The sequence below is a fragment of the Lepus europaeus genome, chromosome 16 (assembly GCF_033115175.1).
Source record: "Lepus europaeus isolate LE1 chromosome 16, mLepTim1.pri, whole genome shotgun sequence".
NCBI lineage: Eukaryota > Metazoa > Chordata > Mammalia > Lagomorpha > Leporidae > Lepus > Lepus europaeus.
In genome coordinates, this window is record NC_084842.1 from 51,030,465 (window position 1) to 51,054,699 (window position 24,235).

At 43.0% G+C, this 24,235-nt stretch overlaps 1 protein-coding gene across 1 annotated transcript in view; it reads left to right on the top strand.

Moving 5' to 3' along the window:
* The window catches only part of TXK (TXK tyrosine kinase), a 54,972-nt gene extending 30,951 nt beyond the window's left edge, over positions 1–24,021 (top strand). The window contains exons 10-14 of the mRNA XM_062212850.1: positions 5,267–5,483; positions 7,323–7,387; positions 15,029–15,147; positions 16,642–16,799; positions 19,965–24,021. Of these exons, the coding sequence (XP_062068834.1) occupies positions 5,267–5,483; positions 7,323–7,387; positions 15,029–15,147; positions 16,642–16,799; positions 19,965–20,033 (628 nt within the window). The 3' untranslated portion in view covers positions 20,034–24,021. The remainder of the gene's footprint in view (positions 1–5,266; positions 5,484–7,322; positions 7,388–15,028; positions 15,148–16,641; positions 16,800–19,964) is intronic.
* The last annotated feature ends 214 nt before the right edge of the window (positions 24,022–24,235 follow it).

Here is a 24,235-nt window from a genome sequence, read left to right on the forward strand (position 1 = left end):
TGAATTAGTTAATAAGGGCTTTAGCTGGACTCTTAACCCTTATTATTCAAATAAAATAATTTCTAGAATTTAAAGTCAAATTACTTTTAACAATATTTTAATAATAAATGAAATCTTATTCAAAATACCTTTAAAAATAGAACTTTTGGAAAATAGAGAAAAGGAGAAATTTTACCCATTTTCTTTCATGACACTGCCATTTCCTTTTTAGCATTTTTTGAATCAGATCTTTTATGTAATACTATTAAATCCTCACTAGAAGGCTGACTTTAAAAATCAAAATTCAAGAAGGTAAATGAATATAGAGCTTGGAAAAGTATAGCAGTCAAAAAAGAAGGACTTAGGAGTGAGAGGAAAGGAAAAATATAGGAACTCCTTCGAATCTCAGGCGTGGTGAGAGTTGAGTGGAGAGTGGTGAGTAGCACGCCTGCTGGATGGAGGATTTCACAGGGAATGGTCAGGACATCCAACAGGCAACAGATGGACAGAGAAAGAGCCTGCCTCTGAATGCCTGTCTATATTAAATCATAAATGCAAATTGCATTGTAAGCTTTTGCAATATATCCATGAATAATTTCTTGGATTAGAAATAATTTATTTCCCGCAGAATGGGAGAGAAAACATTTGCACGGTATGTATCTGGTAAAGGATTAATATTCAGAATATATAAGGAGCTTAAGAAACTCAACAACAACAAAACAAACAATCCATTTAAGAAATGGGCAACACCCTGCCCAGTCCTTCCTGCCTGTCAGGTAGCCCAGTCGCAGCCTGGCTACTCTCGGCACCCTGCAAACATGGTGTGGAGCGTGCGGGCCCGGCTGGCAGCCTGCTCCGGGTCTCAGTGCCAGCTGCTCCCTGCCCACCTCTGCCCTGGCGATTGGGAGCGGGCACCGCAGCGCGCTGCACATGGAGCTGCTCTGCTCTCCTTGCAGATTCACAGAGAAGCATGAATGGATAGCAGCAGAACATGGCATTGGAGCAGTGGGAACCAGCAATTTTGCGCAGGGAGCTTTGGGAGATGTTGTTTAGTGTAGTCTGCCTGAAGTTGGGACAAAATTGATAAAACAAGATGAGTTTGGTGCTTTAGAAAGTATGGAAGCTGCTCGTGAACTCTATTCTCCTCTAGCAGCAGGAGGAGTAACTGAATTCATGAAGCCTTGCAGAGGACCCAGGACTCGTCAACAAATCCTGTTAGGATGGTTGGCTGAGCAAGATGACACTGGGTAACCCTTCAGGACTAGGTGAACTAATGGGAGAAGAAGCCTGTGAGAAATGTATAATATCTGTTGAGGAGTGAAAGTGGAACCCGTACGTGACCTAGAGTGGAATAACTTAATCCAGCACAGTTATCTTAAATTAGTGGCGGACAGAGGACTTCCAAAGCAACTTTCAGCCATATTGATGGGAAGAGATGCTGCTTTGAACTCGGCTACTGGAAGGAATCTCCACTAACTCTGTAATGATTGCAGATGAACACAATGCATCTTTTTCACAGTACCTTGGGATTTTTATACCAGGCTCTAGGCACTAGTATTCAGAATACATGAAGTTATCTGCGCTAGAAACTAGTTATACAAATAATGTAATTCAAGGATAACATTGTTAACCTTATGTAATATTGTAACTTGCTTATTCCCATCCATGGGCTGGGGTCAAAATATGTAATGATCTTTCCATTGGAAATAACTGGGAAGGGAGAAGAGCTTTTGTTAATTGTACAGTGCCAGAGAAAGAACAGCACTGTCTTAATTTTGCAATCTACTGCGTTTGCTGGTGCTGTGTTACACAGTGAAGCAGCAGCTCTGCAGCAAAATAGGGAACATAATAAAATTTTCAACTTCCTCATTTAAAAAAAGAAACGGGCAAAGGATATAAACAAACACTTTTCAAAACAAGAAATACAAATGACCAACAGACACATGAAAAAAAACAAATGTTCGGGGTCATTATCCACCAGGGAAATGCAAGCAGAAATCACAGTGAGGTATCACTTCACTCCAGTTAGAATGGTTATTATCCAGAAATCAAAAACTAACAAACGCTGGAGACGTTGTAGAGGAAAGCGCACCCTAGTCCATTGTTGGTGGGAATGCAAATTGGTAGAAGCATTGTGGAAAACAGTGTGAAGATTCCTCAGAAAGCTAAAAGTGGATCTACCACTCCTGGGACGTGAGATCAGCACATCCAAGAGATACCTGAGCTCCTGTATTTATAGCGGCCCAATTCATAATAGCAAAGATATGGATGCAACCTAGATGCCCATCAACTGAAGGCTGGGTAAAGAAAATGTGATATACATATATACAATGGAACATTTGCCACAAAAAGTGAAATCATGACATTTCAAAAAACAAAAAGGATGAAACTGGAGGTCATTATGCTAAGAGAGGTAAACCAGACCCAGAAAAATGTTTCCTCTTATTTGTACAAGTTGATATATAGAGAGTATAAAAATTGTGTGAATGTGATGTTATTTGATACATAGTTATAAATATTGCTTCACTGAATTATACCCTATGCACTACAGTAAACCCTTCTTTCCCTGTTATCATTATCATGAATCCCATATTTTGTGATATTAATACCCCTGTTTTCAAGAAAAAATAGAATAAGTATGTATAAAATATCTACATAGGAACTTAATGGCAAAATGTTAAAAATCATTAAATCTTAAAAAATTATAAAAAATAATGTATTTCATGGTGGTTTCATAGCATTGCTTACAGCTTTGTTAAACAAAATCTAGTACCAATGACATCTTTCAGTTTTATTCAACAACAATTGATGGCTGACTGTGTGCCAGGCAGTGTTCTAAGTACAGGAAAGATGGTGGCACACAGGACAGGTAAGGAGCTTATTTGTGTATATGTTCTAGTGAGCAGTGCAAGAAGGAGAGGTAAGGCTGAGACTACAAAACGATGCGGTGAGAGCCAGCGGTGGGCTGAGGGCTCAGTTAGATTGGGCAGTCAGGGATGATGGGAAGGGTCTGCTCTGGTTTGTGTTTTGTACCTCACTCCGGCTTCCCTGTGGAGTTTGTGGGAGAGTAGGTTGTAAGTTACTGCAGGGGTCCAGGAGGAAGCCGGTGGCAGGTGGCACGAGAGTGGAGATGGAAACAGTCATCACAGGGCACGTTTTTGGGATGAAGTTAGGGAGACTTGCTGATTGTGTGTGGCAGACAATGGGAGGAACAGGGTTTCGTGGGCACCATCAGAGGTTGCCCTGCGTGTACTGAAATGAGGGAAGAATGAAGTTGTGTGACCGAGTCGGGAGGGATCAAGACTTCTGCTTTGGATGTGTTGAATTTGAGAGGCTTGTTAGCTACCCAGGGGTGACCGACTGCTCAGCTAAGTATATGTCTGGAGGTGAGGAGAAAGGTCAGGGGTCAGGGAGGGAGCACTGGACATGATATTTAAGACCTTGAAACTCGATACGATTACCTAGGGAAAGACAACAATTGGAAAAAGGGAAGAGGAGAGCACTGTCAAGGGCCTGAAACTTTGCAAATAACGAACTGAAAACGTACACGTGGCATGTTTGCCCCGTGAGGAGCCATAAATACTTCCCTAAACTGAGAACTAATGTGTAGTAAGAGGTTCCAAACTTAGTGCAAACAGGAACGTAATTTGATGTCAAGTTTGTAAATGCCCATGGGAAATACCACACACTCAGGATTTATTTGTCTTTTCCCCTCATTTCTGATGGCAGTTTGCCTTCTTTCTGACGGATTTTTGCAAGTGATCTTGCTAAGCAAATGTTGCGTGTTGTTCAGTTTCAAGTGCTTCCATGTGGGGACCAACTTGGTGGATTTCTCATGGCAAATGCATATTCCATTTCAAGACTTGCTTTCCTGCCATTATCCTGCACATAGTAAACTTACTTTCTTAACTGAAAGTACACTTTATGAATTCAAGTGCAAATCAGAAGAAAAATGTATTTCTACCCAATTTACTGGAGTGTTCTCACAAACTAATTTTATGATAATGTGTCAATAGTCACTCATATACGTTGTTTTAAGGTGGATAGTCTTCTGAATCTTTGATTTCAGGTTTGTAAATAAAAAGTAACTTTTTGAGGTACTTTTAGTTAACCCAGAGTCAACTTCTTATATATCTTCTAAAATTACAAGCATTAATTTGAATATTGTTTTCCATGATTATTAGTTGGCACAAAAGAGCTTTAGAGGATGAAGGCTATGGTCCCAGAAGAAACAATAAACTTTTGAATTCTAAGTGCCTAAAAAGCTCTGGATATGTTTCAGCAGGCACAGTTCTAGGATTCTGTGTGTGTGTGACAGAGAGAGAGAGAGAGAGAGAGAGAGATGCTAAATGCACAAGGTATCATACTGGCAAGTATTTTTGAGTCTCCAACTTTATTTTATTTAATATGCTCTTTATTTTGAAATTACATCAAAATAAGCAGTTTAATTTCCAAACAAAAGAAATCTTCAAGCAAATGTTTTTTTATCTTTCTCCTTAACACAATAAGGCATTGGTTGATAAAACTCTCTGGCTGTTTTGATTAAACTGTAACAAATCACTGCATTTTGAAATTTGGCACCAAAAGAATGACCTTTAGAGGTTGTCATACACAATTACAGGAGCAGAAATATAATATTGTGACTTGCTGATATTGCTAGTCATTAGAATATGGATTTATTTGAAAATGACAATCAAATGCCCACATAATTTTTACTGTGCAGAGTCCCCCCCCACCTCCCCGGAGCAATATGAAAGCATCACTCATAGTGCTCATCAGTCATAGTCCAACTTTATTTACAATTTTCCTTTTAAGTTGGCCTTAGTCATTAGTGTTTAAGTTTCAGTCTTATATGCGTCAGTCACCCTTTCCTGCTGATTGTCCGTCCAGAGCTTTTGTCTGAGCAGTGCACTTAGGAGGGCTGAGATTGAAGGAGGACAAAGACTGTGCAACCTGGGCAAGGAGGAGCAATGAGCAATAAGGAAGCAAAAGGCCTATGAAACGGAAAGGAGAAAAACAAAAAAAAAGAGCTGACAAACAGAACATTGTCCCCGTGATCACATTCTGTGTCTTTAATAACTCTGGAAGCACGAGTTAAACTCTTGACCCCACTTGCTCAGTGCACGAAGTGGAAAGAGAGCTGCTCTACTTTCTCTGTGGTCGGGTTGATTTTGATCTTACCTTGATAACGAAACTGATAAATAGATGGCAAATATTACCAGTTGTGTTGAAACACTCTACAATGCATCAACAGTTCTGCTCACTTGCAGATGTTTTTCTCCAACAGGAAATTATCACACTCAAGGCTAGTTCAGCTTTATGGGGTGTGTACACAGCAGAAACCGCTCTACATTGTGACAGAGTTCATGGAAAATGGCTGCCTGCTTAACTACCTGAGGGAGAGAAAAGGACAACTTCGGAAGGAAATGCTACTGAGCGTGTGCCAGGATGTATGTGAGGGGATGGAATATCTGGAGAAAAACTGCTATATTCACAGGGATTTAGTAAGTATAAGCAAATTATCTTATTATTTTATATATTGTACCTATAGTCAGAAGGACATAAAATTACTTTCAATATTTTGAATAATGCATTTTGGCTTATTTTTGAACATTTTCTTATTCGTGTAATTTATCATGAAATGTAGCTATTTTAATTGCCCCTTGATGATATTGTCAAGTAAGGATTTATTTTAAATATGCCTTGAATAATTAATCAACTAGAACAGATTTTCTTTTCTTTCCTGTCTCCGTTCCTCACTCCCCTCTTCTTTCCTTCCTATCACCTGTCTTCATCCAAGTCATACATATGTTGTGTGCCTGGCATATGCCAAGCACTCTTCTACACACTGGAAGTACAACAGCGAAGAGAAGTTCCAGTGGCTCTTACCTAGGGACAAATCTGCCCCCTTGTGGAGCGGTTGGTCCCGATAGTATTGCAGAAGTGTTACTTGGCATTATTTAGAAGACTAGAAATGCTAAATCATTCAGTTCTGTAATGCTTGAAATATTCCAATTTTATTTTTTTTTTAAAGATTTATTTATTTTACTTGAAAGTCACAATTACAGAGAGAGAGGAGAGGCAGAGAGAGAGAGAGAGAGAGTCTTTCATCCTATGGTTCACTCCCCAATTGGCCGCAACAGCCGGAGCCAGGAACTTCCTCTGGGTCTCTCACGCAAGTGCAGGGGCCCAAGGACTTGGGCCATCTTCTACTGCTTTCCCAGGCCACAGCAGAGAGCTGGATTGGAAGAGGAGCAGCCGGGTCTCAAACCGGCACCCATATGGGATGCCGGTGCTTCAGGCCAGGGCATTAACCCGCTGCGCCACAGCGCTGGCCCCAAATATTCCCATTTTAAAAAATTGTTTTGTCCCAACAAAATGCTGACAGCATTGCTTTCCTGTGTTGCTACCTCCCTGAGGGATACTTTCTGTCCATTCCATGTTTATTCATGATATTCATGTCTCATTTCTAAATCTAAAAATTCACTCAAATGAGAATGAGGATTCCATGAGCAATCGCAAATGTTGTCACCTGGAAGCAATCGCATGTGTCCATCACACACAACCAGAGTGACCTGATCAGCTAACAATAATTCTTGTTCTGGTGGTTTGGCTTGGATGCCGTTGCTGGTAATTTTTAGCAACTTCCAAACCGGCTCCTCTGGCTTATCATTTCACGATTCTGGATTTTGTTACTAGACTGAGTCTTGTAGCTGAAGTGAGAAATTCTGCCAAAGACTTCAGCTGCATGAGGCACAAGGCCAAATGATTTTCTTCTGTTGCTGCAAAAGATGGTTTTGGCATCTGTGTTATATAGAACCATGTTTAGTTCACTGGAGTGATTTGAAGAAGTATGAAATTATCACTACAAATAGATATACTCAGTGAAATTTACATCTTAAAATATCTTTATTTTTATTGTCTATTAGAGATCACCAACATGAAATGACTGTCATGTAAATTAAATTTTCATCTTTTGTTTATCAAGATAAATAAAACATACACACTTTTTAGTGCCGAGATTCAAAGTTGAACATCTCCTAGAATGAATCAGTCCTCTAATTTATCAAGGATACTTCTTGAGGGAGAGTACACATTTTAAAAAGTAAAGGTGTTATAGTTTTTTCTAATTTTTAAAAATCGCTTCGAAGAATCATTAAAATCCATTGTGTGAGAGCAGGCTGTTGAGTCATGTACACCACTGTTGGGTACCACCATGAACATAACTTGACTGTTCACATAGAGAGGCGATGTGGAGCCCAACTAAACCAAGGGAAAGGAGAATAGGAACCCCTGCAGGAAAAATTTACATTCAGACTTGGAGTCTTGTCTTCTTTCTGCAGGCGGCAAGAAATTGTCTGGTCAGCTCTACCTGTATTGTGAAGATCTCAGACTTTGGGATGACAAGGTACATAAAATATGTGTGTTTATTCTGTTTACTCATAAGGGGAATCTTACATTTGTTTACCGACAGACTGAAAATTCTACTAGCTTTGCTTTTTTCCTCTAATGGAAGTGTTGTTCCAGTCGCATGGCCGCTGATGCTCTTTGAATTTTAGGACATATAGCAATTTTAGCTGAAGGTAAGTGTTTACTGTGAGTTAATCCTCTCATCTTCCTTCAGATCATTACAAGGTCAACAAAACCATGATACATTTTTAAATTGAAAAGGGAATTTCTGGGCCTTCTCATATGTATAAAATTAAGGAGAAATATTTCCTAGTAAATGTATATTTTTGAAAGAAAAGGAAATAAATTGTTTCTTTTCCAGCTCTGATTTTTCTGTCACTGTCAAACAGTTTTCATTAAGTTTAGTAGTTGATTTTAAGTCTGCAACTAAACAATGTGAAACATCTAGACATATTTTTTAGAATGGTTTTGTTTAATAAATATAAATTTCATAGGTACAGGTTTTGGAATATAGCAATTCTTTCCCCCATACCTGCCCTCCCACCCTCACTCCTGTCCCCCACTTGCTACTCCCTCTCCCATCCCATTCTTCATTAAGATTCATTTTTAATTATCTTTATATACAGAAGATCAACTTAGTATATACTAAGTAGATTTCAATAGTTTGCACCCACACAGATGCACATAGTATAAAGTACTGTTTGAAGACAAATTTTACCGTTAATTCACATAGTACAACTTGAAATCGGAGAAGACCCCCTAAAATTTACACTAAAATGTGGCCCCTTAAATTCCCTGGAAATGCTATCTGGAGTGCCACATGTGCTACCAGAATTTGGGGTGCCATATGATTTCACCACGGGCTTATTATTAAATCCCCAATATTAATAAGCCTGAGAGGGTTCTTGCCTAATATCTAGAGAAGAATTCTAAATACCGGCACAGTTAAATGAGGCAGCATGGTACATTTTAGGCTTTTATTTAGTGAGAAAGATGCATAGGAGAGTGAGAACTTTATTTAAGAGAGAGAGGTGAATAGGGGTTCATATCGAGTACCAGGAACCAGCCACGCGGAAGAGCATCTAGGCCTGTATCTGGGCCAGGACGCCTACAGCACATGGCCCGAAGGCCATGCGCCCTGGAGGTACAGGGCTACAGCAAGCCCCCTCCTGGCAAAAGGCCAGGGAAGAAGAAGGCCAGGCCACACCTCGGCCTGGCTTTTAACCCACTTCCAAGGGGGAGTGGTTAATTAACCTGATTGGCTGGTGGGCACCCAGGTGTGGCCAAGTAGGGGGATGAGGCCACACAGGGGCGTGGCGAAGGTATCAGGTAGGGGCATGAGGTCACACAGGGGTGTGGCAAAGGCATGGTCTCCCAGTTAACAAATTTAACAATTTTAACCTGTATGCCTGCCTACTTCATTCCCCTCTCAGAGACTCCATCCCCTTAATCCTAAATTGAGTAGAATCCTAAGTTGAGTAGTTGACGTCGAATCATCTCTTCTGTAACTGCTTCCTGCTTGTGAGGGGTGTAGTGCAGCCCTGTCTACCCAGGGCCTAGAAGTCTCTGTCTAATCCTATCTAACAAATTTGCTTTGTGAGCTGGAGCAGTATCGGTCATTGCCAACTCTGTCCCCTGTGTGGTTACTCCCAGAAGTGGAGTTCTGAAACATATAAGTTGTTAATTAGTTTAAGCAAAACTGGAACAGAGCCAATTGTAAGTGGGATGCCCCTTTAGATGTAAACAACATATCTTACAGATTCCCAGATAGTGGGTAATGATATGTAGATTATAAACTCATTTATTCTGAGTATAGAGAATTGTAATAGAAATCATCAGGTGACTTTATCATCAATAACAGTTCCCAGAGATAATCAAGAAAGGCAGGTACAGCATGTTTGCCTTAAGGAGACAAAGGCAAAAGCTTTACTTATCCTTTTTGCTTTGAAGAGGTACATAAGGTTTCTGATTATCTTATTGGAACAATCAGGCATGTCTTTCGCATTCACCTGTGAAGATTTAAGAGGTAGAAGTTTAATCCTAATTTCACGGAGGTAGTCGTGCTCAATAGCTCCTGGTAAGGTCCCTTTCATTTAAGCTGAAGCTGATCTGAAGAGGATCTTCTTTGAATGGCTTGCTCAGGAATTTCTAACGTTGGAGTTTTTGTTAAAAACTCCTTGATTCCTTGGGACACCTTTGCAGCTCCAGCACAGTGTTTGTTTCAGAGGCTTTTACGCAAACACAAGGTTTAGAATCCAAATCCTGGAATCCATAACAACTCTTGTAGCTCCCCTTTTCAGTACAAAGTCTGCATCAGGGCCTCTTTAAAGCTATATACAAAAGCTTAGAATCTGAATTTTGGGATTCAAATTCCATAGAATCCTGTCATCAGCAATTCCCAATACTGGAGCTTTTAGTTAGAACAACTCATTAAGGACAGAGGTCCTGCATGTGAAGCAAGTGTACAGTGATTCCTGTTGTTGATTTAAAAATCAAACCTCGTATTTACGACATCAGTGATCACCTGAGGTTCTTGTCATGCACTGCCAAGGCTATGAAAGCCTTTTGAGTCCACAAACTGTCAGTATTTAGACAGGGCCATAAACAAAGTGGAAGTTCTCTCCTCCCGTCAGAGAAAGGTACCTCCTTTGATGGCCCCTTCTTTCCACCGAGATCTCACAGAGATCTTTCCTGTAGGTCATTTTTTGGCACCGTGTCTTGGCTTTCCATGCCTGAAATGCTCTCATGGGCTTCTTTGCCAGCTCCCAATGCCTGAAGGGCTGATTCTGAGGCTGAGTGCTGTTTAGGGCATTTAGACATATGTTTCTGTGATTAATTGTGGTTTCCATTTTGAGTTCATCCTTTACCTGAGTAGAATGAATGCTGACACACAGTGGAGTGAGATGGTGTATGTAAAAATGAAGTGGGAGCTTTGGAGTGGCGTTAATAAATAATTCAGAAATACTATGTCATGTACTCCAGAGACAGCAAGCTCGTTGTTGTCTCTTCTCTGCAGATTCCCTCACTTGGATATTCCACATGCAATTCTGAAAAGATAGAGGGGTTTAATATTTTTTATTTATTTTTTTGACAGGCAGAGTGGACAGTGAGAGAGAGAGAGAGAAAGGTCTTCTTTTGCCGTTGGTTCACCCTCCAATGGCCGCTGCAGCTGGCACACCGCGCTGATCCGAAGGCAGGAGCCAGGTGCTTCTCCTGGTCTCCCAGGCAGGTGCAGGGCCCAAGGACTTGGGCCATCCTCCACTCACTCCTGGGCCACAGCAGAGAGCTAGACTGGAAGAGGAGCAACCAGGAGAGAATCTGGCACCCCGACCGGGACTAGAACCCAGTGTGCCAGCACCGTAGGCGGAGGATTAGCCTATTGAGCCGTGGCGCCGGCTGGTTTAATATTTTTTTTAAGGAGATGGTATTTGTTCCTGATTTGTTTCCACATGTGTTAGGAAAAGAGGCATAGAACAGAGAGGAGGCATAGAACAGAGAGGAGGCAGAATGCGAATCTACAGCCAGACTGAATTGATTCAGAGAAAATAAATTTGAAGAGGTGGGTGACCAGCTGCCAGTGTGCACATTGACAGAACACGTGGCAGGAGGCCCTGACCCCAGAGGCCGGGCCTTTTTATATCTTAGGAGGGCTAGGCATGGGGGTGGGTGTAGGGAGCAGGCAGAGATGAATTCCTCTGAACTGGTCTTTCAGGTGGCTGAGCAACTGGTCTTTCAGATGGCCCCAAGGGGCCTCTGAAACTGGGGAAGAATGCGAGGGTGGGGTGTAAAGGCAATAGGGTGTGGGACCCAATTGACATTCAAGGGCAAGGAATAAATTCCAATGTTTATCTTTTAGGCAATGAGTGAGAATAGCTGAGGCTATGTCTTTGTTCCATCCATATGGATCCAGTCTAATTAGATATTTCTCATATCAAAGGAAAATTTCATGTAGTTTTATTTTCCCCCTTGTATGTGAGTCACAAAAATACATACATGAAAGGATATACGTAATCCAACTTTGCATTTATTCTTTTACATTATGAGATTAGTGGTTTCCTGTTTATCTTTTTTTTAAAGATTTATTTATTTACTTGAAAGTCACAGTTACACAGAGAGAGGAGAGGCAGAGAGAGAAAGAGAGAGAGAGAGAGAAAGAGAGAGACAGAGAGAGAGAGAGGTCTTCCATCCACTGGTTCACTCCCCAGATGGCTACAATGGCTGGAGCTGCGCCAATCTGAAGCCTGGAACCAGGAGCTTCTTCCTGGTCTCCCACATGGGTGCAGGGGCCCAAGAACTTGGGCCATCTTCTACTGCTTTCCCAGGCCATAGCAGACAGCTTGATCAGAATTGGAGCAGCCGGGTCTCGAACCAGTGCCCATATGGGATGCCGGCACTGCAGGCAGTGGCTTTACCCACTATGCCACAGCACCAGTTCCTGTTTATCTTTTTTTTTTTTAAGATTTATTTATATATTTGAAAGTCATCATTACACAGAGAACGAGAGGCAGAGAGAGAGGTCTTCCATCCGCTGGTTCACTCACCAGATGGCTGCAACGGCTGGAGCTGCGCAGATTGGGAGCCAGGAGCCAGGAGCTTCTTCTGGGTCTCCCAGGGGTTGCAGGGGCCCAAGGTTCTGGGCCATCTTCTGCTTCCCCAGAGCACAGCAGAGAGCTGGATTGGAAGTGGAGCAGCCGGGTCTCGGATCAGTACCAACATGGGATGCCAGCTCTGCAGGTGGCAGCTTCATCTGCTGCGCCACCTGCCCCCCCCCCCACTTTTTTTTCTCTTTTTTTTAGATTTAAAAGCAAGATTTATTAGAGTCAAAGACCTCCAGTCAGAGCGGCATGGAGGGAGGCTCCAAAGAGAGGCAAAACCCCAAAGGGCTGGAAGTAGTGGGGTTTTTAAGCAGAATTTTGGGAAAGAAAAAACTTCAGTTTGGCATTCAGTTACAAGGTGGGGACAAACCCCATCAAAAGACCTGATTTGCAATCCTTTATCCTGTTTTGCTTGCTCATGATAAAACAAAGAGCCATCAGAAGGGTGGGATACCTAATTTACTTTGCAGTAAACTTGGAGCTCAGAAGGCTAGCGTCATCAGGCCCTTGCTGTGCCCATGATAAGATTGGAAGCTCCCAAGGAGTGGGCAGGCAGGCACTTTTGACCTTGCTAAAGATAACTTTTGGGAGAAACATGTTCCACCCTCAGTTTCCACTGGGACTACCCTGACTGCCTATTAACCTATCTGAGTCCTCACATTCCACCCCACCCCCCAGAAGAATGAACTCTAACTTCTATTAGGGGAACTGGGCAATGACCACTCTGTCTGCTTTATTCTAAAAAGGGGCGTCATTAGGACTGACAGTCAAGACAGGGTTCCAGCAGGAAGTGGTTTCTTGAGGGAGATGCAGTGCCAGCTTGCAGAAGCTGCTTCCATCGGAGGCTTCCTGTGCATGGCCATCTAGAATTTCACTGTTTTAAGTCTGGAGAAAATGAATCTAACAAGCAGTTTAACTCACAGGGTCTAAGACAAAAGACAGACTCATGATTAGAGGACCTAAGAAAAGTGCTGTCTAAACTATGAGCAAGTTTTCTCATTGAGAGGCAAGTAGAAACTGACAGAAGGGCCTGATAATGATCAGGTGGGCTATAAGTCATGGCCAAGAATATATGAGGTCCAAACCTGTCTCTTCACATGGGGTACTGGAAGAGACATAAGGGAGGTGTGAACCTCCTTAGGGAAGGCCCCCTATTGACTTCCATTACCTAGCTGGTCTGGGAGGAGAGCTGGTCTGAATCGAAGGCAGGTGGCATCTCTCAAAGGAAACTTTTAGTTCTGCCTGCAATGTTGCAGACCTACTTGGCCATCCCCTCAACAGTGGTGGTTACTTTGGAAGCTGGGTGGAGTGAAGGAGTTATCAGTTTAGAGCCAACAAGATCTGCAGCTTGGACCTGGGAGTCCTTTAACTCCAGGCAGTTCCATTTCCAGTGATGCAACTCTTGGCTAGCAGAGCTGCCAGGGCTCTCCAAAAGCTGACTCCTGTAATCCGTCCAAAGTGCTGGCTTTCCACATTTAAAACCAGTGCCATTTGCAGTTGCTTGGGCCTGTTGGGTCTCTTTGATGGCAGGTCACTATGTAAAGCAGTCATTGATTGGCTGCCACCTATCTTTACGTTGCACCTGCTGCCTAGCTTCCTCTTCCTCCTGGTTTCTATTAAAGCAGACCAGAGGAAACCTTTAAGAGGATGCAAGTCAAAGGGGTGCTCAGTCCCATCTCTAATCTTTGGTGGCCTAAGCTGGAAGTCTATAGTCACAGGCATGTTCTGATTAGACAATGCCGATGAGGAAAGATACGTCCTCACTTTAACATCAAACATGATGACCATCTTCTCTAGAAAATGTGAAGTCATTAGTGAAACTCTCTCCCTTCATTTGGTTTGAAAAGGGAGGTTTTGCCTGTTTACTATGTCTATGGTAAAGTAAATCTGGCTGTGAAATTATAATTTAAGCTCTCATGTTGGCTATGCTATTATTACAGAAAAATGTTAGCCATCCCTTTTATAAGGTCAAAGATCAAGCTGTACGTCCTGGAGAGTCCTTCAGAATAGAATCAGTTTCACATCTTGTAGAGAATAGAGAAATGAGGGAATAAGGCAAGCTTCCCAGATTGCTTACTGTAAATAACTTAATAAGAAATGAAAACTTAGCAAACAATTTTAACTTAAATACAACTGTGAAAATATTTACCAAAAGGTCCAATGCCTTCTATAAAATCCAAGACAAGAATACATGTATTTGGAAACATCACTTAAATATCTAACCCAAGTGTAACTCGTTTGACCAGCAAGCCCAAGTATAAACATGTCAATGACATGTTTAGTTTCTTTCTACCAACAAATTTAAAACATCTGGTACAGAGATTCAGGTCCACGAACCAAAAAATATATTTTTGGTTAATTTAGCAGTTTAAATTTGAGCAATCTTTTATCTATAAGCCAATTAAAACAGAGCTCTCAATAAATTTTCCCATGTAGATATACAATATGTACATACATAACATACAAGATAGAACAATAAAGCTTCTTAAAATCTTTAGCTGTTTTTTAAAATTACCATCAATTAATTAGAATTACTTCCTTTTCTTAGTAACCTGAAATAACCATACTTTATCTCAGTTGGAACCTGTAGTCCATTATTGGCTTTATCTGCTTACGAAACTGTCCCGATGTATTGATACAACAGAGGTAAGAGAAAAAGAAGTCCTTTGGAACCTAATAGAGGACACATTTAAACACAGAACCATTCTGTTTATCTTTTATTTCGTTTTTATTACCTTGGTGGATAGAGCAGTCAACATGCTTCTTTGCAGAGTTAAGAATAGCTCATAACTAACAACAACTGTTTTACACTGAATACTTGTAATGAGTTTCTGAGGGCCAAAGAAAATAAACACAATTAAGACTTGTTTTGGGAAGGAAAATCAGGATTACTTTTAGACAGTGTTACCAAGAAGAGGAGGGATGCAGAAACTTTCTGAGCTAAAACACTTTGTCTTTTAAAAGGTCGGAGTTAATGAAGGGATTAGAAGTAAATCAAACTTGGAGGTAATGAACAGAACTTGCTTTGAATCTTTTGACCATAGGTATGTTTTGGATGATGAATATATCAGTTCTTCTGGAGCCAAGTTCCCAATCAAGTGGTCCCCCCCTGAAGTTTTTCATTTCAACAAGTACAGCAGTAAATCTGACGTCTGGTCATTTGGTGAGTTTATTGGATTGGATGGGCTTTGAGCTAACAAAATGAGCCATCATTCTTTTATATATATATATATATATATATATATATAATTTCTCAATATCATGTAACATGTTTAAGAAAGCCTTCTTGTAGCTGTGTTTCTTTCTTACCTGTAGTAACCTCTTCCACATTGTCTTTGGCAACTGTTGTCACGCACCTTATGTAATCCTGCCTTTTGGGTCTTTCCCTTTCCCCATAAGCACTTGCTGTAAAGTCAAACCAAGAATCTACTGACCTAGAAAACAAACTCAGACAATTTTTCCACACCACACAGACTTGAAAGAAAAAATGACCCTACAGAATCATTGAAGTTTGGTTGTAACTAACCTCTTTGTGTAATGTAACTACTCAGCAGTTCAATTCTGTTTCAACTCTTCAGCTGATGACTGATTTTAAAAATGGCACCACCTCGTTTTCCTTCATTACCTTCAGAATTTGTGGTCCCTAGTCTAGGCCTTTCTTGGGATCTTTCTACTGACCCTTACACTGGATGACATCCTTTGTTGCAAAAGGGACACTGTAGACTCGTGTCCAGTAGAGTTTATTCCTCAGGTTGATTTTCAAAAATAGGCAAAAGTGTATCTATTAAATATCTGTTCTCTCTCATCCAGACTTTCCTGATGGCTTTTGGGTTGCAGAGCCACCTGGGCCCTTAGAAGGGTATGAATTTGATTGTCCACAATGTGGTGATGCTTATATCGTTGATCTCATTAGTTTGGCTTTGGTAGTCTCAACAGATGACATTTTGAGTGCTACTGGAGAGCAGTGAAGCTGGGAAACCACATCTTAGAGAGTGATGGAGAGCTCTACTAGCACTTCATTGACCAGTTGTAGAACCATTAGAACTGAGTTTTAGCTGACAGCTGTCCCTCTTCTGCGCTGGATTTGGCCTTATTCTTACAAAACGCTCTGATCCGAGCATAGGCTTGGTCTCTAATAAATACCCAATTAATATTTGTAGAATATAAGTGCATAATTAAGTGAACTTAAACTGAAAGCTCTTGAAGGAGTTTTACCAATTAATCAGTCAATCAACCAATTGTTCTTGAACACTTTCTTATGTCCAGAGCCCCTGTTAGATGTGCTAGGGACCTACCCAGCAGCCTCATCTTTCAGTGGAAGGAGGGGAACACATGTCACCACCTTGGCTTTAGCAGGCAGCACAGGCTCACACCATTCTGTCATTTCCTATGGAATAGCAGAAAGATTGATTGGCTTTGATACACGAGCAGTATTTAGAAATGAAAAGACTACCAGCGTTTTCTCCCAATATGTTTTCAACTTGCAGGCCTCTTCAAAACTGAGGCACACGTGGTCTGCTTCCTGGAGAGAGCTGCTCTCCTCCTCAATGATTCTAGCGCAAATGCTGGAAGAGGGAAATAATGCCTTGTAGCTGGAAACAGTTCTTCCAGTTCCAGTAACTCTCTTTCTCTTTGTTTTTGTATATTTCACTTACAGGAGTTTTAATGTGGGAAGTTTTTACTGAAGGGAAGATGCCTTTTGAAAATAAATCAAATTCGCAAGTCGTGGAAGCCATTTCTAAAGGCTTCAGGCTGTATCGCCCCTACTTGGCACCAGTGTCTGTATATGAAGTCATGTACAGCTGCTGGCATGAGGTACGTGTCCCCCCCCCCCCCCCTCCTGTAAAGGTTGGCAGCCCGACAATGAAGAGCAGGCCTGATTATCAAAATGTTACCCTGGGACTCTATAGGAAAGGGTGTCTATTTCGTGGGAAGGACCCTGAGAGCCAGAGGTACTGTTTCTAACAGTAATCCATTTAGTTTTTAACAATGGCCTTTCATCTGAGGAATTCAGTGCACTCTCCAAGTCTCACGTGTCTGGGATTGGTTCTTGCAGAACCTCTTGATGCTACTAGGGCCTTGGTGATTGTAAGTCCTGTTACTTTCAGAACTGGTCAGTGAACACTCAAGGTAGTTTAGTGTTGACACACTTTCCCATTAAAAAAGATAGATGGTGTTTTTATTTCCTTTCCCTTACTTCCATTTGCCTTGTTCTTCCAAGCCAAAGAGTAATGGGTTTTGTCTGTTTTGTGGCACTCAAGACTCCTGATGGATTAAACCAGAGCAGGAATGAAGGCAGAAAGTGCGCCAGGAACTTGCATTCAGGAAATCCTCGCTCCAGAGTCCAGCTGCTCTGTTGAAACGCCAACTTTAGAAACAAAGCCCAAGGAGTTTCTGTTCCACCTCTGCCTTTTTTGGGCGCTGACCCAACCCATTCCTCCGCTCTTATCAGACTCCACTCTGGTTTGGACAGCACCTGCGTTTCCAGCTGCCGATCTTAGCCCAGAAACACCATAGCTTCACGAGGAGTTTCCTTTTGGCTGGGGGAAAAAAAAAAATCACTTGATTTCCAATCAGCAAGCACTGGAAAATTCAATATTTGCAGAATGACATGCTTGTTCACATTCCAGAGAAGTGTTAAACTTATAAAAACCCTGTGTGTTTTAAAAATATTTTACATCTGACCTGCTCCACAAAGAATCTTAAAAGATACAGAAAAATGCTAAGTAAGGTGTTCCTAGTGGACACCTTAAGTTTTCTTGGTCATAACAATGTAGATAACTCATCTAACAATAGAGGGATACATATTTTGTCTGAAACACTATGCATGTCTGTGTGCATGGAATAGAAGACTCCCTGAGATTTTAAGTGTAGAGAGGAGACAGAGAAGGGAGGCGGCAAACAGGTTGCTGACAGAGGACCCAGTACACAACATTAGTCTCAGATTGCAGTCAGGACATTGATTAAAACAATATCTTGGTTCTGTTGAGTTGTTTGTTTGCAAAAGTTGATTTTTGCCTATGACCTTGGTCCAACTGCTCACTCTGGTGAGTCTAGATTCAAATGTGGTTACATTACCGTGGGTAAACACTTTCCATGGTTCTGCCTGCAGGAACTCAGCCTCCTTGAGAAACACCACAATTTCTGCTGGCAGTCTCAAGGAGCACTTTGCTGTGTGCTCCGATCGTCTTCTGCTCTGTCCTTTTCATTGACATTCCCTGTGCATTAGCTGCCAACGGTGGTGTCTCCTCCTGCTCCCAGCTCCATGATTGTGTGGCTCATGCAAGTAGCTCTATTTCTCGCAGATTTTGAAGATGCCAACAGCGGCCTCCTCATGACATTAGAGCTGAATTTCATCCTTCAGTGAAATAGGACAAATGCTATGACCCCTGACTTCCTGGCCAGGAGTTTTGTTGACCAAGCCTTAAGAACAGCACAGCCCGTGCCCTAGATTGACAAAGTCCCTCATTTTGTTTGCTTACTGACTGGAATCCTTTCTAGAAGGGATCAGATGTAGCAAATAACTGCAGCTGAGCTTGGGAGCCTCCCTCAGCCCTCTCTCCCAGCAACTCAAGTCTTCGCGGTAGATCTGCAGGGTGGTGCTGTGCCCTGGAGCTTTCTGTGATGCTGGAAATGTTCTGTGTGCTGTTCAGCATAGCTGTTGAGGGCTTAAGAAGTGCCTAGTATGGCCGGTGCCGTGGCTCAATAGGCTAATCCTCCGCCTTGTGGCGCCAGCACACCGGGTTCTAGTCCCGGTCAGGGCGCCGGATTCTGTCCCAGTTGCTCCTCTTCCAGGCCAGCTCTCTGCTATGGCCCGGGAGTGCAGTGGAGGATGGCCCAAGTGCTTGGGCCCTGCAGCCCATGGGAGACCAGGAGAAGCACCTGGCTCCTGGCTTCGGATCAGCGCAGTGTGTTGGGTGCAGTGCGCCGGCCACGGCAGCCATTGGAGGGTGAACCAACAGCAAAAAGGAAGACCTTTCTCTCTGCCTCTCTCTCTCACTGTCCACTCTGCCTGTCCAAAAAAAAAAAAAAAGTGCCTAGTATGAGTAAAGAACTAAATTTAAACATCCAGTTTTTTTTTTTTTAAAGATTTGTTTATTTGAAAGAGTTAAACAGAGAGAAGGAGAGGCAGAGAGAGAGGTCTTCCATCCAATGGTTCACTCCCCAATTGGCTGCAATGGCTGGAGCTGGGCCGATCTGGAGCCAGGAGCTTCTTCCAGGTTTCCCACATGGGTGCAGGGGCCCAAGAACTTGGGCCATCTTCTACTGCTTTCCCAGGCTGTAGCAGACAGTTGGATCGGAAGTGGGGCAGCCAGGACTTGAACCAGTGCCCATATGGGATGCCGGCACTTCAGGCCAGGGCGTTCACCCACTGTGCCACAGTGCTGGCCCCAAACATCCAGTTTTAATTCATCTAAATGTAAATGGTCACAGTGGCTAGTATTTGCAGCTCTAGCCATTTCATTTCTACAGTTCTCGCTTACATTTTTACACTCATGCCTTGATCAATGGCCATTCATGCCAATGTGCGTGCCCCAAGTTATCTTTTTCTTTTTAATGACAGAGAGAGAAAAAGAGAGAGACAGAGAGAGAGACTGCTGCCATCTTTAGCTCACCCCCCAAGTACCACAATGACTGCAGATAGAGTTGGGTAGGGGCCAGAAGCTGTGAACTCACCCCAGGTCTTTCACTTGGGTGGCAATTACTTGAGCCACCATCACTGCTTTCCAGGGAGCGTGCATTAGCAGGTAGCCGGAGTCAGGAGCTAGAGCTGGGAATCAAACCCATGCACTCTGATGTGGGACAGGGGTCTCTTAATTGGCATCTTAACTGGCGTTTTAACTGCTAGACCAAATGCCCACCCCCTGGCTCCCCATGATATCTGTCCCTTCCCTCTGTAGAGAACTAGGTCTACACTGCGAGTTCTGGTGTCTGAGTGAGCCTTGCGCGGGTCTGACGCCCTCCATTTCCTTTTCCCAGAAACCCGAAGGCCGCCCTACGTTTGCTGAACTGCTGCAGGTCCTCACAGAGATGGCCGAAACCTGGTGACCTGCGATGGAACGCCAGCCCAGAGAGCCAGCCGGCACAGACCGTCACGCCAGGACATCCCGAGCAGGTGGTGAGGGGAAGTGTCTTCCCTCAAAATTGCCATCTCTCAGAAAGGTCTTGCAAAGGTCACAGGCTTTTCAAACATTTTTAAATTTAAGAATATTCTGGCAATAGCTTTTCTCCATGTGTGGGAGAGATGTGTGAACTCTTCATTGTCTGTGGTATCTTTCCCATCCCACATGTGGAGAAGGGAGAAAGCCTTCATCGAGGTTGCTGTTCATGGTCACAGCCGAGAATCCTGGGGGCTCCGTGGAAACCTGCTCCTTCCCCAGGCTGAGAAGTCTCTCTCCTGCAGAGGTGTGACGGTCACGACTCTGGTGGGCCGTGCAGAGACGATGAAAAGAACTTCTGCCAACTCGTGGAATGAACGAGCCTTTTCTACCGAATTTTGAATTTTATTATATTTTTAAAATTTTATTTATTATTTTCACTTTATTTGAAAGGGGGTGGGAGAGAGGGAGAAAAAGAGAGAGAGATCTTGCACCTACTGGCTCACTCCCCAAATGCTCCCGTAACTGGGCCTGGGCTGGGCCAAAGCTAGGAGTCAGGAACTGCATCTGGGTGTTCCATGTGGATGGCAGGGACCCAAGTACTTGGGCCATCACCTGCTACCTCCCAGGTGCACGCTAGCAAAAAACTGGATTCAAAAGGCCAAGACTTGAATCCAGGCACTCCAGTATGGAATGCTGGCATGCCAAGCAACATCTTAACTGCTATTCCAAGCATTCACCATAGTAATTGTGAATTTTAAATCCTATTTCTTACACTCTGAGTATTGTATCTTTGAATATTAATGATAATTAAAGATCATGATGTGCATTGTTTCTAATGAGCATTGGGTACAAGAAGAGACCTGATGATTCAAGTGACAGGCTCCAAAATGTTTGCATAAGGTACCACACCCCTGCACCTGTTACTCCTGCCAAGCTGAGGAGGGATGGACACTCCCATTAGGCAGACCCAATTCAAGTAAGAGGACATGACGCTAAAACAGTCAAAGCTAAGGGCAGGGAGGTTAAGGTTATGATATAGGAAACCATGTTATCCGTGTGTGCAGTAAGGTCACTTTCATATTTTACTAAGCTTGGCAGTACCCATTCTCCATCAAAAGGAAAAAGCCAAAACCAAAACAACAACAACAACAAACTCACAAAATCTCCCAAAGCGCAGTCGCTGAAAAGCCAGGGTTGACTACGGAGCATCTGCTGTCACTGTGGACATATGAAGAGTCACAGCCAGAGTTAAGTGATCGCTGGGGGTCACATGACAGCACCTGGCACTGCTAGGAGCGTGTGTTGGCAGTGGGGAGCTTTTGTTTTCACCCTTCAGGGGAGTTGGGGAGAGCAAATCAGGAGCAAGGATCACTGGAGCTATGTCCTGGGTAACTAAACTCCAGATAATGTGTGAATTTTGAGTGTCTGTGGCCAGAGATGTGCTATTCTCTGTGTAGTCATGGGGAGTTTCCTTAAGAAGTAGGAGACCATGTTTTATAACCGGTTTTAATATTGATTGTTGATAAAAGGTCTCTGTGAGTTGTCTGAGGTGGGATACAGCAATGCTTAAATAGCTCTGCTTGAGAAGTAAGCAGAAGAGGCTGGCTCTGTGGTGTAGTGGGTTAAGCTGCAGCCTGTAATGCCGGCATCCCATAGCAGCGCTGGTTTGAATCCTGGATGCTCCTCTTCTGATTCATGCTAATGTCCCTGGGAAAGCAGCAGCAGATGACCCAAGTACTTGGGCCACTGTACCCATGTGGGTGAAGCTCCTGGCTGCTGGCTTCAGCCTGGCCTAGCCTTGGTCATTGTAGCCATTTGGGGAGTGAACCAGCAGATGAAAGACCTCTCTGTCTCTCGGCCTCTACTCTTTCTATAACTCTGCCTTTCAAATAAATAAATAAACCTTTTTTTTTTTTAAAGAAGGAACAGGAGAATTAGAAATTGGTTGTAGAGAGTTCTAAAAGAGGAAAAGTTGGAAGGTTAAAGGAGGGAGAGGAGTCTCCTAAAACAATGGAATAATTTTAGAGGCCAAATGGAAGATAAGATCAGTGAAAATAACCTTTTGGCCAGAAAGCCACAGGAGATTTTTCTTAGTAAACTTATAAATTTATTAATTTTTTTTTAATTTGAAAGAGTGAGAGCAAGAGACAGAGCTCCCATCTGCTGGTTTACTGGGAGGTAGACCAGGGTTAGGGCCAAGAGCTGGCAACACCATCTGGGTGCTCCATGTTGGTGAACAGGAAACCAATTGCTTGAGCCATCCCCACTGTTGCTCAGGATCTGCACTGGGAGTAATCTGGAGTCAGGAGCCAGAGCTGGGGCTGGAACCCAGGTCCTCTGATGTGGGATGGGGGCATCCCACAGCCTTCAGTCTCCAGGCAAGCCAACCAACTCTCTGTGTGCAGACAGAATCCTAGAGTATGCACAATTGCTAGGGATGAGACCGTGGTGTGTGGAGCAATGCAGTAAGGATCCGCCTTGGTTTCCCATCAGTCACGTAGACCTGCAATTACAGCTGGCCCAGATTTTAGCTTTCCAGGCCCTGGTTCCCAATATGCCAAGCTGATCTTAACTTGAACCATTTCCCAAGAGTTTGTGCTGCAAGAAGGCAAACCTAAAATCTTCTCAAGATGGCCTGAGTCTGGGAGAAAAAAAGGTACAGGCCTGGTTTTAACCCTTTGTTCATAAAATCATAAACACACATGAATCATGAGTACATAGCTTTGTTAACATTCGCAAAGTGAACAAATCTGTGTAAGTGAGCCAGGTCAAGAAATCATACATTTCAGAACTGCAGAAGCCATTCTCATTCACTAATCAAGCCAAGCTATTTGTGAACTTTCTATAAATTGAAGCTTATGGTGTATAATTTTTTGTACCTGGTTTGTTTCACTCAGTAACAGGTTTGCTGATCCATGTTGTATGTAGTTGTATTCCATTTATTCCAGGGTCTGCATTGTCTTACATAGAATAATTTTTGCACATATTATTTATCTGGTTTACTTTTGATGAATATTTGGGTTATTTGCAATTTTAACTATTAAGACCAATACTGCTATGAACATCTTTCTACATGTATTTTGGTGAAAATATGTATTTCTGTATATATGTGTATGCCCAGGAGTGAAATTGCAGGGCCAAACAGTCTGTGTATGTCCCACTTTTGTAAACTGTGCCAAACAGTGTTCTGAAGTAGATACCAGCAATGATATAACCTGCGGCAGTGCATGGGAATTTCAGTTGCTCTATGTCCTCAACAAGAGTTGGAATTGTTTTTTTGTGCCAAAGGATCTAAGGGCAAGACATGCCACGTTCAGTTTTGCTTATCAAATGTGCTGCCATGTAATTCCCTGCCTCCCTCTTTGTTACCAGCATCGTTTCTGTGCTGTGTGGAAAATGGAGATGGGAACTCATGTGCAGGGTGGGCTGTCCTGGGCCCTGTGTGCTCTGTTCTCCCTGTCTTTCAGGATGCAGCTGCACCTGTGCCTCTGGGAGGTGTGGAGATGCCCCTTGCCAGCACCCTCCCTGCTGAAGGGGGTGGGCCCGGGAGGCCTGCTCCTGCTCTCTGCAAGGCCATTTTCCTTAAGGTTCAGCCTCCTCTTGCATCTTGGGACTACGGGCTTGGGCCTTAACTGGTAAACAGAAATTATTTTGCCCCTAGGAAGGTTTTGTTCAAGATGATTGCAATAGTGAAAAAAGGCTGAACTCAGTGGTGGGCATTTGGCTAAGCAGTTAAGACATTGGTTGGGATGCCCATTTCAGAGGGCTTGGGTTGTAATCCCAGCTCCGCTTCTGATTCTAGTACTGCTGATATGAAGCCTGGGAAGAAGAAAGTGTTTCGGTTCCTGCCACTCGTGTGGGAGACTTGGATTAAGTTCCTGGCCTCTGGCTTTCGCCTGGCCTAGCCCAGCTGTTGCAGGCATTTGGGGAGTGAATCAGACAATGGGAGATCTCTTTCTCTCTCTGTGCCTCTGTCTCTGCCCCCCCCCCACCTTTTGAATAAAAAGTAAGTAACAACAATAAAAAGGACTGAGATGAACTCTGAATAGAGCAAACATAGCTGGGGTTGGGGAGTGATGAGCAGTCAGTGATATAAAAGTACTAGGAGGAGATAACAAGGGTATGCAGACTCTTACCAAACTGGCTTAG